Source organism: Takifugu flavidus, chromosome 1 (assembly GCF_003711565.1).
Source record: "Takifugu flavidus isolate HTHZ2018 chromosome 1, ASM371156v2, whole genome shotgun sequence".
Taxonomy (NCBI): Eukaryota; Metazoa; Chordata; class Actinopteri; order Tetraodontiformes; family Tetraodontidae; genus Takifugu; species Takifugu flavidus.
In genome coordinates, this window is record NC_079520.1 from 8,403,158 (window position 1) to 8,415,309 (window position 12,152).

Sequence of the window (12,152 nt, forward strand, 5' to 3'; positions counted from 1 at the left end):
GAAAACAAACTTTTGACGTATTCAACCCACGCGCCACCTTTGATTAAAAATCAACATTTCAGAAATTAAAGGAACAAAACAAACATTTTTGTATGAGATAGGCCCCCCTCTCCTACCAAGCTGTGTCTCGCGGGAGCGCGCAAATTGCGGTGCGCGCTCTCGTTTCCGCGGCCCCGAGGAAACGCAGACAACGTGACCGCCGTGGACGAATCACATTTTAAATTTCGGTGCGCGCTCCTGGCCCAAACGAAAGAGCCGGAGGAGCTGATAACTCGCTTTACGGTAACACGTTATTAATAAATCCCGGAGAAAAAACATAATGTCTGAAGAAAAGCCAAAGGTCAGTAGCCCGCTTCTTGGTTTTTAGCTCCTAATGGTGCCGTTTCGAAGCTAATGCCAGTAGGTTCCGGGATAATTTAGCCTGTTTACAGAATCCATATCAGGCATTTGAGCGGGTCGCGGATGAAACAAAGGTGGACCGAATTGCGGATTTTTCAGCTTTAGGCGCAGAGTTTCTGCTCGCTTTATCCAGCCAATATCAACATCGGCCCCTGATACATACGGAATTTGCTTTAATGGGTATCGCTGGCGCTCGTCGAGCTTATCGGAGGGTTCTGGCGAAATGAATGGTTTATTTTTCCTTCGTTTGCGCCATTGTGGCGCTCTGCGCCACTTTGAGCGTTGGTTAGCTTGCTAAGCTAACGCAGAGGCTGGCCGTTAAGACTGCCTGTGTGGGGTGCGGTGCTTCGGGGTTTTCCGTTGTAAATAAGCACATCTTATAATCCTATATAAGGTGTAAATGCGAACTAACTAAAGGTAACCAGTTAGCTGAGTTTAGTGCTTATATTAACGGGCCGATGGCCGGATACCGGCGCACACGGTTGCCGGTGGCTCTGCGCTGAGCGCGTCGATGGTGCAGAAAGATATGCTATAAAACCAGGAAAAGCCATGCCGAGTTATTGGGCACTTGTAGTATCCGACTCTTTCCGGCGGGTTTCTGCCTCCGTCGGTGTTGCAGGTTGATCGACGGTGGTTTGTTGTTGCAGGAAGGAGTGAAGACGGAGAACGACCACATTAACCTGAAGGTGGCCGGTCAGGATGGCTCGGTGGTCCAGTTCAAAATCAAAAGACATACTGCACTCAACAAACTCATGAAGGCGTACTGTGAAAGACAGGTATGTTTCTGCCATTTGCCCCGGTAGCTGCCCCTAGCTGCCAGGAGCAGGCTGCTGGTGCTTTTGCTCCTCATATTTACTGCATGTGCAATCTCAATAAAAGGGTCCTTTCCTCCCTCAGGGCCTGTCGATGCGTCAAATAAGATTTAGATTCGATGGACAGCCCATTAATGAAACGGACACACCTGCACAGGTTGGTCACAGATGCACTTGTGTACAATTTGTATTTTTCTGGTGGATAAATGGAGTTTATTAAAGCTCAGTCAGTAAATCTGTGCTCGGTTTGTACTTTAGTCTGTCTGACCTATGGTTACACTCACTGACACAGTTTTTAGCCATGTAAGAATAAAGTAGAGTAGCTCAGTGGTCGTGTACCTTAACCAAGCCAGTGCTAGTTTGATTAAATATTCCTGCGTTCATGAACACTGGTCAGACTCAAACAGACACCAACTGAGCGCTTTGTCAAATAATTGGATATTTGGAGGTGTTTTTGAACCTTGTTAACAATATTGGTTTGTTGTTGAACTGATGGAGCACATTTAATCCCAAAATATCCAGACTGCAACATGTATTTTGTTAAAATGTGCCATTATTTAAAGTGAAAAAAAATTCAGAGTAAACCAGAGGAACTGTCTCTTTAAATCTAATGCTTGTTGGACTGTGTATTTATTTCATAGGTATTGTTTAAAATATGAAAAATTCCCTCAGAAATGTTTTAAACTTCTGCTGTTGTTGAATAAAATGACGGTGAAACTTGTGAAGAATGAGCTGAGCAGTTTTGACTGATGTTGTTGCAGCTGGAGATGGAGGACGAAGACACTATTGATGTATTTCAACAACAGACAGGAGGAGGCTGTTCTTAAGCGGAATTCATACTCTCTGAAGAGCATCGACACCATGTTGGATTTGTTTTTTTCCTGTTTTTCTTTCTTGTTCTTCTTCCCCCTCCCTTGTCTAAATGTCAGGCTCCTCCCAATAGCAGATTTTTGACGCGGGGCCAGGTTCTGAGACGCAGGGTAACTTTTCATTTTTTTTTTTTTTTTCTTTTCTGACAAATGTTTAATTCACTCGAGTGGATGATTTTTTAAATTGTCCATGTCAGGGAAACCTCTCAGTTCAGATATGGCCCCGAAAGCAAAAACTCCACATCCTGTAGTGTTGAGAAGAGATCCTGCATGGCTCATGAACCAATAGCTGAACTAGACGCCAAAACCATTTATTTCATTTATTCATTATTTTCCAGTTTGCTGTAAAACCTTCAAATCCAGAATGAGCTTGCCTGTTTTTATTCATAGATTGAATATGAGGAAAACCGTTCTTTCTCTCCAGAAATGGGAAAGATGCCATATTTCTTCAACTTTTACCATTTTTAAAAATGAACAGTTTAATGATAGCATACATATTCATCTTACCGTCTACATTTGCCAATGCTTGTGTTACGAAAGAGCTACATGGACGCTTTACCTCAATGTCAACATAGATTTGTCTAATGGAAAATAAAGTACAGTGGTGTTTTTGGACCAAAAAAAAAAAAATCAAAATTATAGTGTTATTTCACAAATGGGGTTTCTTCATTTAAACTGTTAATTTAAAAGGCCACGACTGTAACGGGACGAGTTAGTGATGTGTAATTTTCAACCTTTTCAGGAGAGTAAAGTCTATAAATAAATATTCACGTTTATCAGTCCAGAAATGTTGATTACTTCACCTCTTTTTAAAAAACAAAAAAACAATTAAATTAATGTTTCACTGGCCAGTGTCTGAGCAGTGGGTGCACCAACTTCATACATATTCACAGAGCTGCTTTTCAATTCGGATTTCAGATGAGGTTTAAAATCTTCTCCTTTTTATGTTAGTAAAAAACATGCCGCCAGTAAAAGAAAATGACACTTGTAGTTAACCTGTTCCATAACCTGGCTGGTGAGGCTTTCATATGAACACAAATGAAAATAGTCGCCCTTCAGCCAGGCAGCAGATATTGAGCAACAAAGGTGTGACGTAGGCAGCCAGTTTTCTGCCTTGCTCAAGGTCACCGGTCCTCCAGAATGAACCAGTGGCCTGAGCTTAAAGCTGTAACCCAAGATGCAACGCACAGTGGTCTTTACGTGTGTATATGTTTCTTTCTGGTTGTAAGTGTTGATAGTTGAGCCAGAAAATATGTTTTAAAAATGGTTCTTATTATATCGTCCGCTCACACTCACACCTGCATTGCTTTAGGTGGCCGCTAGAGGGCGGTGTCGCCCCGCCTGTTTTCAAGCCTAAATCCGCTCCAATAATCTTGGTGGGGCAGAAGTCCATGAGACTCAGTCAAGGGAAGTTGTTTCCGCAGATGTTAGCAGTCTGAAGCCCTCTCCGCTCACCTTCTCACACAGTGGGTCCGATTGTGCTCTCTTTGTTATTTGGCATCTGCTTTGCATTCCCCATTTCCTTATGGACATACATCTGGAGCCTTGTGCGCACTCCTACCAGTTTTCACACTGGTGCAGCTTGTTTTCCCAACTCCCTCTGGTTTCCGGTTTCGGGAAAAGAATACACATGTTCTCAGAAATGCTACAGTATGCCTGAACACGATATGCAACACCACCAGGAGTAATCTAAACACCATGTAATGGTATGGTATATGATTTTTTAAATATATATTTTAGTGTACTGATCACTCCAGCCGTCACCGCCGCTTCTTGCGGCAGATGTTTTCATGCCGTTACCAAAGACTCACTGTGCACTACTGGTTCATTCTTATGTCAGGCACGACGGACCGCACCGTCAGCTTGCAGTCAAGTTCGTTTGTTCATTATAGTGACAAGATAATAGAATTATTGTGACCACACAATTGTGAATGAGTTTCTTCATTATTGTGTAGTAACAGCCAGAACTGATTAAACCAGATTGCTTACGTATGCGACCGCAGATGTGTTTGGATGCTGGTTTTTTTTGTGTTTTGACCAGAATAAAGTTAAAATGTGTGTCAGGCGGGCTGTGCGTCTGTCACTGGGCAGGTCACCTGCAGACGGTAAAGAGGTCAGCCAGTGGCTCACGTCCTCACTGCGTCCCTGCAGATGTGATGAATGGAAGCTCTGTGCATCTGGAGAACCTCTGGATCGTCTCCCATAGAGCTCCATGCTGATGTCATCCTTGTGCGTCATGTGGTCTCCACCCTGACAGCGGATCAAGTTTCAGCAAGCAGCAAACAGTTCTGGACAGGAACCTTCATGTCAGTGCCTGGGCCGTTATACAAATTCAGCTCTTGTCGACTTTCTTTTCCCCTCTATTAAACAATAGATTAACACCTCTGTTTATTTTATAGTTCCTCATGTGTATTATTATTTTGTGCTCTTTCATCACATTTTAGACGTGATTCAATATTCAAATGACAATTTTGTTCACGCTACTGGGTTTGGATTGTTTAAAAAAAATGCTGTTCAACATCAATAAAGACATGAGCGGATGTAAATTTGATAATCATTATTAATTTAGATAAAATGAAGATGTTCAACACCAATATTTAAAACGGCTCATTTCGGGAAAATAACTGAAGGCATTATATTCCAGGTATACATACAATTGTATGATGATACGATATTAATCACACCGTGGTCAAGCTATATTGTCTATTTTTATGGGCCTTTTATTTTCACTTTAAAAACTACAAATAAACATAGTTAATAAGGTCAAGAGAAGTTACTGTGTTAGATGCTGGAGTTGAAGAGCATGCTTTTAGTTTACTCCACATCGAGCACAAAAACACGCAATATTCTATAAGTGGACACGAAAATAATAAAACTTTTATGATTTCAAACACCCAGAGTTGTTTTTATTGATATAATTAGGTCGCGAGTGTTAAAAACTGAGGTTGGGGTCGCTATGGACCAAAGTTTTTCTCGTTTCACAGGTTGGACTCAAAGTACCAGAATGCAACAGGGGAAATTACCGTCTCCTTAGATACGGCTTCACGAGCTACGCCCAATCTGAAGAAATGGGAGGTTTGTCCCCCCCCGCCCCCCCTGAAAGAGCTCATTGTGGAGCGTGAGTGTGTGTGTGAGTGTGGGGAGAGGGTGTGTGTGTTCGGAGCCCCCTCCTCTCTTAAACTAGCTGGTCAGCAGCAGTGGAGGGATTAGTGAACTAAACTCTCAGACGGTGGCGGCGGATTGCAACAAGCGTGAATCATGCACGGCGTCATTCCTACCGACTGGGAGTGGAGCCGAAATTGTGCAAGATACGGATAACAGCGAGGGGAAAGAGGGGTTCGGTTCGGATCGTCGGGTTCCATCTCCTGTTGTGCCCTGGAAATGCCTCATCGGGGGCCGCGAAGCTGCCCGGACCCATCGCTTTATCACGCCGCCTCCCTCACGCGTGCGTGAAGAAGTGACCAGGGAATAAATCTGCAAGTGGAGGGGAAAAACAAAACTTAAAGAGGGACCCCCCCCACACACACACTTTTCTCACATCGTGGAGATCCCCCCTCCTTTTTTAAAACTCTTTTCTGCCAGAAGTGGAAGAGTAAGGGAGCGAGAAGGTTGGGGGTGAAAAGTTGCTCGGAGAGGAAACATGGGGAACGCGGGGAGCATGGAGCAGCACCCCGATTTCAGGGGCCACAACATGCCCCTGAAACTGCCCATGCCTGATCCGGGGGAGCTGGAGGAAAGGTTCGCAAGCGTCCTGGTGAGTAGACGGAACTCATTTCCATCAGTTTGTTTCTTTTGTTCCTTCCACCCCTCGGTGTCCTGGGATATGGACAGCTGTGTGTGTGTACGTGTGTGTGTGTGTGTGTGTGGGTGTGTTAAATCTGTTTGTCCAGCACTCCTGTCCTTTGTTGTCCAACAGAAAGGTTGTTTTTTTTCCCCACCCAAAAAAGTTTTCAGCTGTTGCGCCACGAGTGGCTTTTACACACATGCGGTCGCTTATATGTAAAGTTTGTTTTGTAAAGGTAAGTGTAAACGTGAAGGTCTCCGGAAGCAAACTGCCTGTGCTTCTGTAACTATTTGAATGTAGTCAGATGAAACACCTGCAGTCCTAACGCCGTAGATGAGCCTCTAACTTTATGGCTCCAGATGCTGGCTCCTTTGAACCATCTGCTGCATCATAAACTGTCAACAGGGTCTGTCAACAATTATGTGATCATGGGAAGCAGAAAGGCATTCTGACTTCAGAGGGGTCGTTAGGATATGAAAGTGCGATGAAGGGCAGATCAGGCCAGGAAAACGCGTGTGTGGAAGTCCGCAAAAGTCACAAAGGTCAATGTGTGGGTAAGAAGGCTGCGACCAGGTTCTCTTGCACACACGACCGCTGCAGTCAGCGAATAAAGGCCCGAGCAGGAGGACAGCGAGTGAAATCTGAGAGCAGGCGAAATGTGGGTCAAATGAGATTGTCGCCTGGCCAACTGCTCTCATAAACATTAGCTGCTCGGCTGAAGGAATTTAACTTCAGCAAGCAGGTTCCTGCAGCTGCACGGCCGGAAACACGGCTTTGAGGTGAGATGTTCTTGTGCTCGTGCTGACCTGGCTGGACCTCGTCAAGCGCGTTTAAGAAAGAAACCTGGGGTTACGTCAGGCGGTTTCCTCGTTTTTTCCGGCTAAATCTGTGTTACAGACATGCCGAGCAGCCGGTTTCGCCACTCGTGGAGAACAGGTCTGCTGTCTGGAACGCATTCCGACCACCAGAGATGGAAGCTGATCCCACAGATATGAGAGAGCCCCGTTTAAACGCTAATGTCTCTGACTGGGTCCCAATCACGGACGCCTCCAGTCATCGCCAGGGCGAGTGGCACCGTGTGACTCTGATGACCTCACTCAGGTCTGAATGGCTGATGATTAAGTTGTTATCTTTGTCGGCCCCCACAGTGCTGATATCAACAGGTTATCAGCGCTGGAGAGTCATGACTTCAGTGTGCCGGGCTGCTGATTAACACATCTTACACCTTCTTAATTATGCACTGATGCAGTGTATTTCTGTCAGGTCGGCGCCTGCAGTTACTCAGCTCAGCGGCTTGACAACGTCGCTGAATGTGATTGTTATTTCTTCCCACTAATACATGAAGATGTGACGCCTCGACGTTATTTATTCATATTGTAAAAACAGCCGCCCCACTTCAATTCATCAATGTCGAAAAGAAGATGTGTGTGTTCCCCGGGCAAGGTCAGGAGCGCCAGAACTTGCAGAACGCCATGTCTTAGACCTTGATCAACTTATTTTTCCAAGGTTTTATTGTGTCGCGCTCTGTCTTTTAAAGCTCCAAGAAGCCACCTCAGTTTATCCCAAACATGCTGAAATCCGACTTATTTCAGATTCCATTATTTGGTGTAAGGGCAAAATTTGGCAGCAGGCAGAGCATTATTTCCTTCAAGCTAATTTTATTATGTTTTTCCACCAGCGGCAGTGCCCCCGGGAGTCCACTTATTCCACTGAATGGAATGCTCACGTTCGGTTTCTGTGTTGTGAGTCTCGGGGGGACAAAAACAGACGTTAAGAACAGACTTTCCCTGACTGGGATCCTTTGCCCTGACTGTAAAGGTTAATTCAGATGAGAGCCCGTGGTCGCAAAGTATCATATCGTTTGAGGTCGTTGTTAAAGTAGTGGTGGGTGGTAGAACTCTGTGCTGGTGTAGATGGGAATTTATTCAGTCTTCTTGGCCTCACTGCCTCATATTTCCAGTGAGTTGTGTTGCATTACAGTGTTTTGAGGTTTTCCCACACAGATTGTTTGCAAGCCTTTGCGTCTTTCGCGGTTGGTATATTTTTGGTGACACGAGTCGAGCGGAGCTGCACATGATCATTATGCAGGCCTCCAGGCAGCCGAGATCTTTACCACGCACCTCATCATTCAGATATACGTTATAGCTGACTTTATCCGTGTGCAGAGTTGTATAGTTTAGCACGGAAGGCGACACTCAATCAACTAAAACACATCAGTCGTCTTCAGCTGGCCATTAGAGGATACAGAGGAAGCGTCAACATGCTACTTCAGCCTCTGGCTCTGTACACAAGACTGAGTACAAGAACACGAGTCTATCTGTGAGTCACACAGGCTGGAGCCTATAAGCTTTATGTTGAATTCCAGGAGATGAATCAGCAGAACGGTGATTTGGGCCTTGATTCAGCATCTTTGGACATCAAGATGTTTGTTGGCTATGTAGAGGAGTTTAAAATGCCATATGGGCAGTGAGGACTAAGCCTTCATTGTGGGTGCTCCTCTCAATGGGCCGCCCAGATTGCATCTAAGCTGCTTTGTTTCAAGGCTGCTGAAGCACCCGTGTTGCTGTTATTTGTGCTGCGGAGCCACGCATCTGAAATCTACTCCCCAGATTAATCACACAAGTAGCCTTCATGTTCAACTGAGATCTGATTCGTCACCTTGATGCGGGGGTAGAATGCTGTTTTCCTCCCAACACTCAACTGCTTCTCCAGCAGACTTACTCCCTCAGAAACTGAGCATGTCCCTCCATCCGCAGATTGCCTCAGTCCTATACAAGTTTTTAGTGTCTTTCAGGCCATTGTCAAGGTTTTTATGGCCTGTTTTCTGACCCAACTCTCTGCTCATGTCATAAAAGCTTTCAGAGAAACGCACCCGGCACTGCCCATCGGACACTAATGACATAAAGGGGAAAGTGAGACCGTTGCTAATGTAGTATCAGCATGTGTTCTGTCCCCAGACACATACAGAAGGGAAAATATAATATTATGCAACGTAGTATTGACTTCACACTCTGTTTATACAAACATCAAATGGTTGACTTGGTTTATTTATGCACAGTCAGAGCTAAATCTTCTATACACAACCCAGGAAGTGACTAAGCTAACCATGCATGTCGACTCTTCATTAAAAATCCCAACAATGGGTATTCTCTGGGGAGCAGAGGCTGCTCTGTGGCTCTATCTCGTGCACCAGGCCCGTGGAACAGAGTTGCTCTTTATTCTGTGGAGAGCCCAAGACAGACCCTGGCACTGGACCCAGACCTGGCAGGCTGCGAGAGGCCACATACCCAAATATCTGCGTGCGCGCGCTTGTTATGAACCCCGGCATGCTCGGCCACCAATTAGCCGTGACAGAGGCGAGCATGAAATGCTGGGGTAGCGCAGAGTTCCGGCAGCCGGTGTCAGTGGCCTCCGCAGCCTCTCGGAAGAGCTCCGCTGGAGAACGATAATGCGCCGCTCAAAGCTCCACAGCGGAGCCTGGGGAAGTCTTGCCCGGATGGCTGACGATCAGCTGATTATGTGGGAACGGATCTCTTGGCTGTGTACAGGACACCGCTGAGCTCAAACCACTGGAGATCCAGACAGTATTGTCCCCTGCAGCTCAGTTTTGACACGCGCACAATTATAAACGGTTTTGTTTTTGTGCTCTGCTGCCTGTGTGGCAGCGAGTTAAAGAGTCCTGACCAGATAGAGAGATTCCATCGACCACTGGAGCCCCTGGCCTGGGTTAACCGTTAGGATTGTGAAGTTGCATGCATGTTAATTAAGATATTGTTATGGTAAACTACAGAGGGTGCGCCAACTAGTTATATGAACCAGGACGGTAAAACAGTCATTCTTTAAAAAGCTTGCAGTCATAAATGGCAATAAATGTCCAAAGGTATCAGAGGTTGGTTTATATATATATATACGGTCACTTAACGATGACCTCATGGGCTGATCATTTTCCTACATGCTTTCTGAAGCCTCGTTGCTGTAGGTCTTCCTGTGGAGGGTGCAGGAGGATGTAGCGGGCGAGGCCAGCGCAGCCTTTTCATGTTGGTCACAGCCAGTTGAAGTTGCTGTCCAACAGGAACCAAAGAGGAGCATAATGAGTCCAGCTTCTTTGGAGCACCAGGACTGCTCGGCCAAACTTTTCCTTTCATTTTAACCACGTCCTTCAACTGTTGCCGTTGCCGTGACGGTTGAATTATGTGTTGTGGCCGTAGGATTGATGTTATCTTGTGTCGTTTATTTTTATTACTCCTTTATGGCACCGCCATGTTTATTGTCTTGATTCAGGGCAGCAGAATCTCTGTCAGGTTACCGTCTTTTTCCAGCCGAATGCTGCAGATCTCAGAGGTTCGTGCTCGGTCTAGGACTCGTGGAGCGTCAGCTGACTTTTTAAAGTAGCAGCACAAGTTGTCTTTGGTTCGGAACCCCTTTCTTTAAAGCTCATGTGATATCTCGGCCGTCCTTTCCTCAGAGTTGCGGTATACAAACCCACACCGCGTTTACTTTAGCTGGAGTTCTCCTTAGACTTTTCTTCACAAATGTTTATTTCCCGGGACATACGCTGCTTTTGAAGCGGCCAGAGGAAAGGAGGCTGGTTCTGTTGCTAACAACTTGCCAGAAAGAACATCTGCAGAGCTGAATGGGAGGTCCTGTCGCATTTGAATGTACTTCAAGTCTTTTAGCCAGAGTCTGATACAGACCCGTCACAGCAGTCTGTTGTTTTATTGAACCGTAGTCGTGTCTCTCACGGAGGACCCCCCCACATAAAACCAAAGCATAGCTGACTTGCTCTAGCTGAGGCTTTAGGTAATGTTATCCTGTATTTCCTGTGTGAGTCAGAAGCTTAATGTGAGATTTAAGGAAAAAGTCTTGCAGGAAGAAGTTTACTTTATTAGAGGTGATCCAGAGATTAACCACCCTGCAATAGTCGGTTGTATTTTCTGCCCACAGCGACTTTACTGAGGTGATGTTCTCTCAGAATACAGCCCAGCGAGGTCAGCGCCAAAGGCGGCAGGTGGTTTATTGTCCAATGAACTGACTTAGAAAACTTCCTTTATGAGCTAGAATGCAGAGCAGATGAAATCTGTTGTCATGGAGAGTGACTAATTTTACAGCGGAGGTATAAAAGCAAAAAGAAACCGGGCCAGCTGCTGTTGTGTGATATTTCATACAGCAGTGTGTTGAGACTGCTCGGTTATGACTAATTAATATGTTGGACTCAGAGTTTACAGTATCACATCAGGTGATGTTAGCAGAACAAGAGTGATTTGATAAGCAGATGTATACGCAAGACTGTAAGTTCTTTTTTCTTTTTTTTGGTTTAAGGAGCTGGCAGGAATATTTTTTAACCATAAACAGTTGGAGCACAGAGAAGCCAGAATTAATCTGATTTATGATTCCTAATCTTCATCTGAAGGCCCTTTTATCCCATATGTTGGATCTATCTATGGTATTTATTGGGTTCATATTGGATTTTTTTATTTATTTTCATCATCTTAGATCACAAAAACATGCTGCTGCAGCACCAGTTGGGTAGAAAAGATGGAGGCAGGTTTGTTGGAGCCCACAACAAATGTCCAAACGGGGGCACATTTGGTAGGTGTGCTGCCAACATAACGCAAGCTCAAAAGTACGAGGAGCAGGCGGAGACGCCCACAGGCTGATGGGAATAGCAAGGCCTCACATGTCCGATACAAAAGCTTTAAAAGTGCTTTAAAGTTCTAAAGTCCACAGTTTGCAGGAACTGCTGCATCAGATCTTTAGAGTGTGTGGTTGTGATGATGTGTTGTCATTAACGAGGGATTAATTAAAAGGGCTTAAGGATTATTTACTTAGCAACGTTCTTTTTTATGTTCTCAAACGCGGCGTACTTATTCCGCCCCGGCCCACCAACAGAACCGGAGCAGGAGCTTATGTGAGCTGGTTCTTTTGGTGATTTCCAGCCACCGCCTCTGTTCGCCTTGTTTGTCTCGCAGATAAACAACTTTTCCCATTTCACGTTCTTCACGGACTCCACCTCGGCCCAGACGCTTTCGCAAGCCCGGAACATCTGGCCCGGCTGGAGCTCCTCCCCTCCGTTAGCGTGTCGCTTGTTTTATTTGGACAGCTTCCTGCTGCTCCAGATCATCTCCATCATGCTTCAGCACTGTGGAGCCCATCCGTGTGAAGGTTTACAACAGTGGAACCCAAATCCCAATTTCAGTTGCTTCTTTCCTGGTTTGCCTGGGTAGCTTCCGACTCCGGTGCTCTGAGTCGGGAAGCTGTTGGATGACAGCGTGGTTAAATGAGGCGACA

At 45.5% G+C, this 12,152-nt stretch overlaps 2 protein-coding genes across 7 annotated transcripts in view; both read left to right on the forward strand.

Moving 5' to 3' along the window:
- Positions 1-184: 184 nt before the first annotated feature.
- sumo3b (small ubiquitin like modifier 3b) lies at positions 185-2,868 on the forward strand. Its single transcript, XM_057013372.1, has 4 exons — positions 185-340; positions 1,047-1,175; positions 1,297-1,368; positions 1,973-2,868. The coding sequence occupies exons 1-4, from the start codon at positions 320-322 to the stop codon at positions 2,036-2,038; spliced, it is 288 nt and encodes a 95-aa protein (XP_056869352.1). The 5' UTR covers positions 185-319; the 3' UTR covers positions 2,039-2,868.
- A 2,326-nt stretch (positions 2,869-5,194) lies between these two features.
- Positions 5,195-12,152, forward strand: part of fmnl2a (formin-like 2a) — a 35,151-nt gene continuing 28,193 nt past the window's right edge. For 4 of the 6 annotated variants that reach the window (XM_057012317.1, XM_057012725.1, XM_057012634.1 and 1 more), the window contains exon 1: positions 5,196-5,834. In XM_057012317.1, coding sequence (XP_056868297.1) covers positions 5,721-5,834 — 114 coding nt within the window. In that variant the 5' untranslated portion in view covers positions 5,196-5,720. Of the gene's footprint in view, positions 5,835-12,152 lie in introns of all 6 variants that reach the window. The other 2 variants (XM_057012553.1, XM_057012466.1) reach the window with 1 other exon arrangement.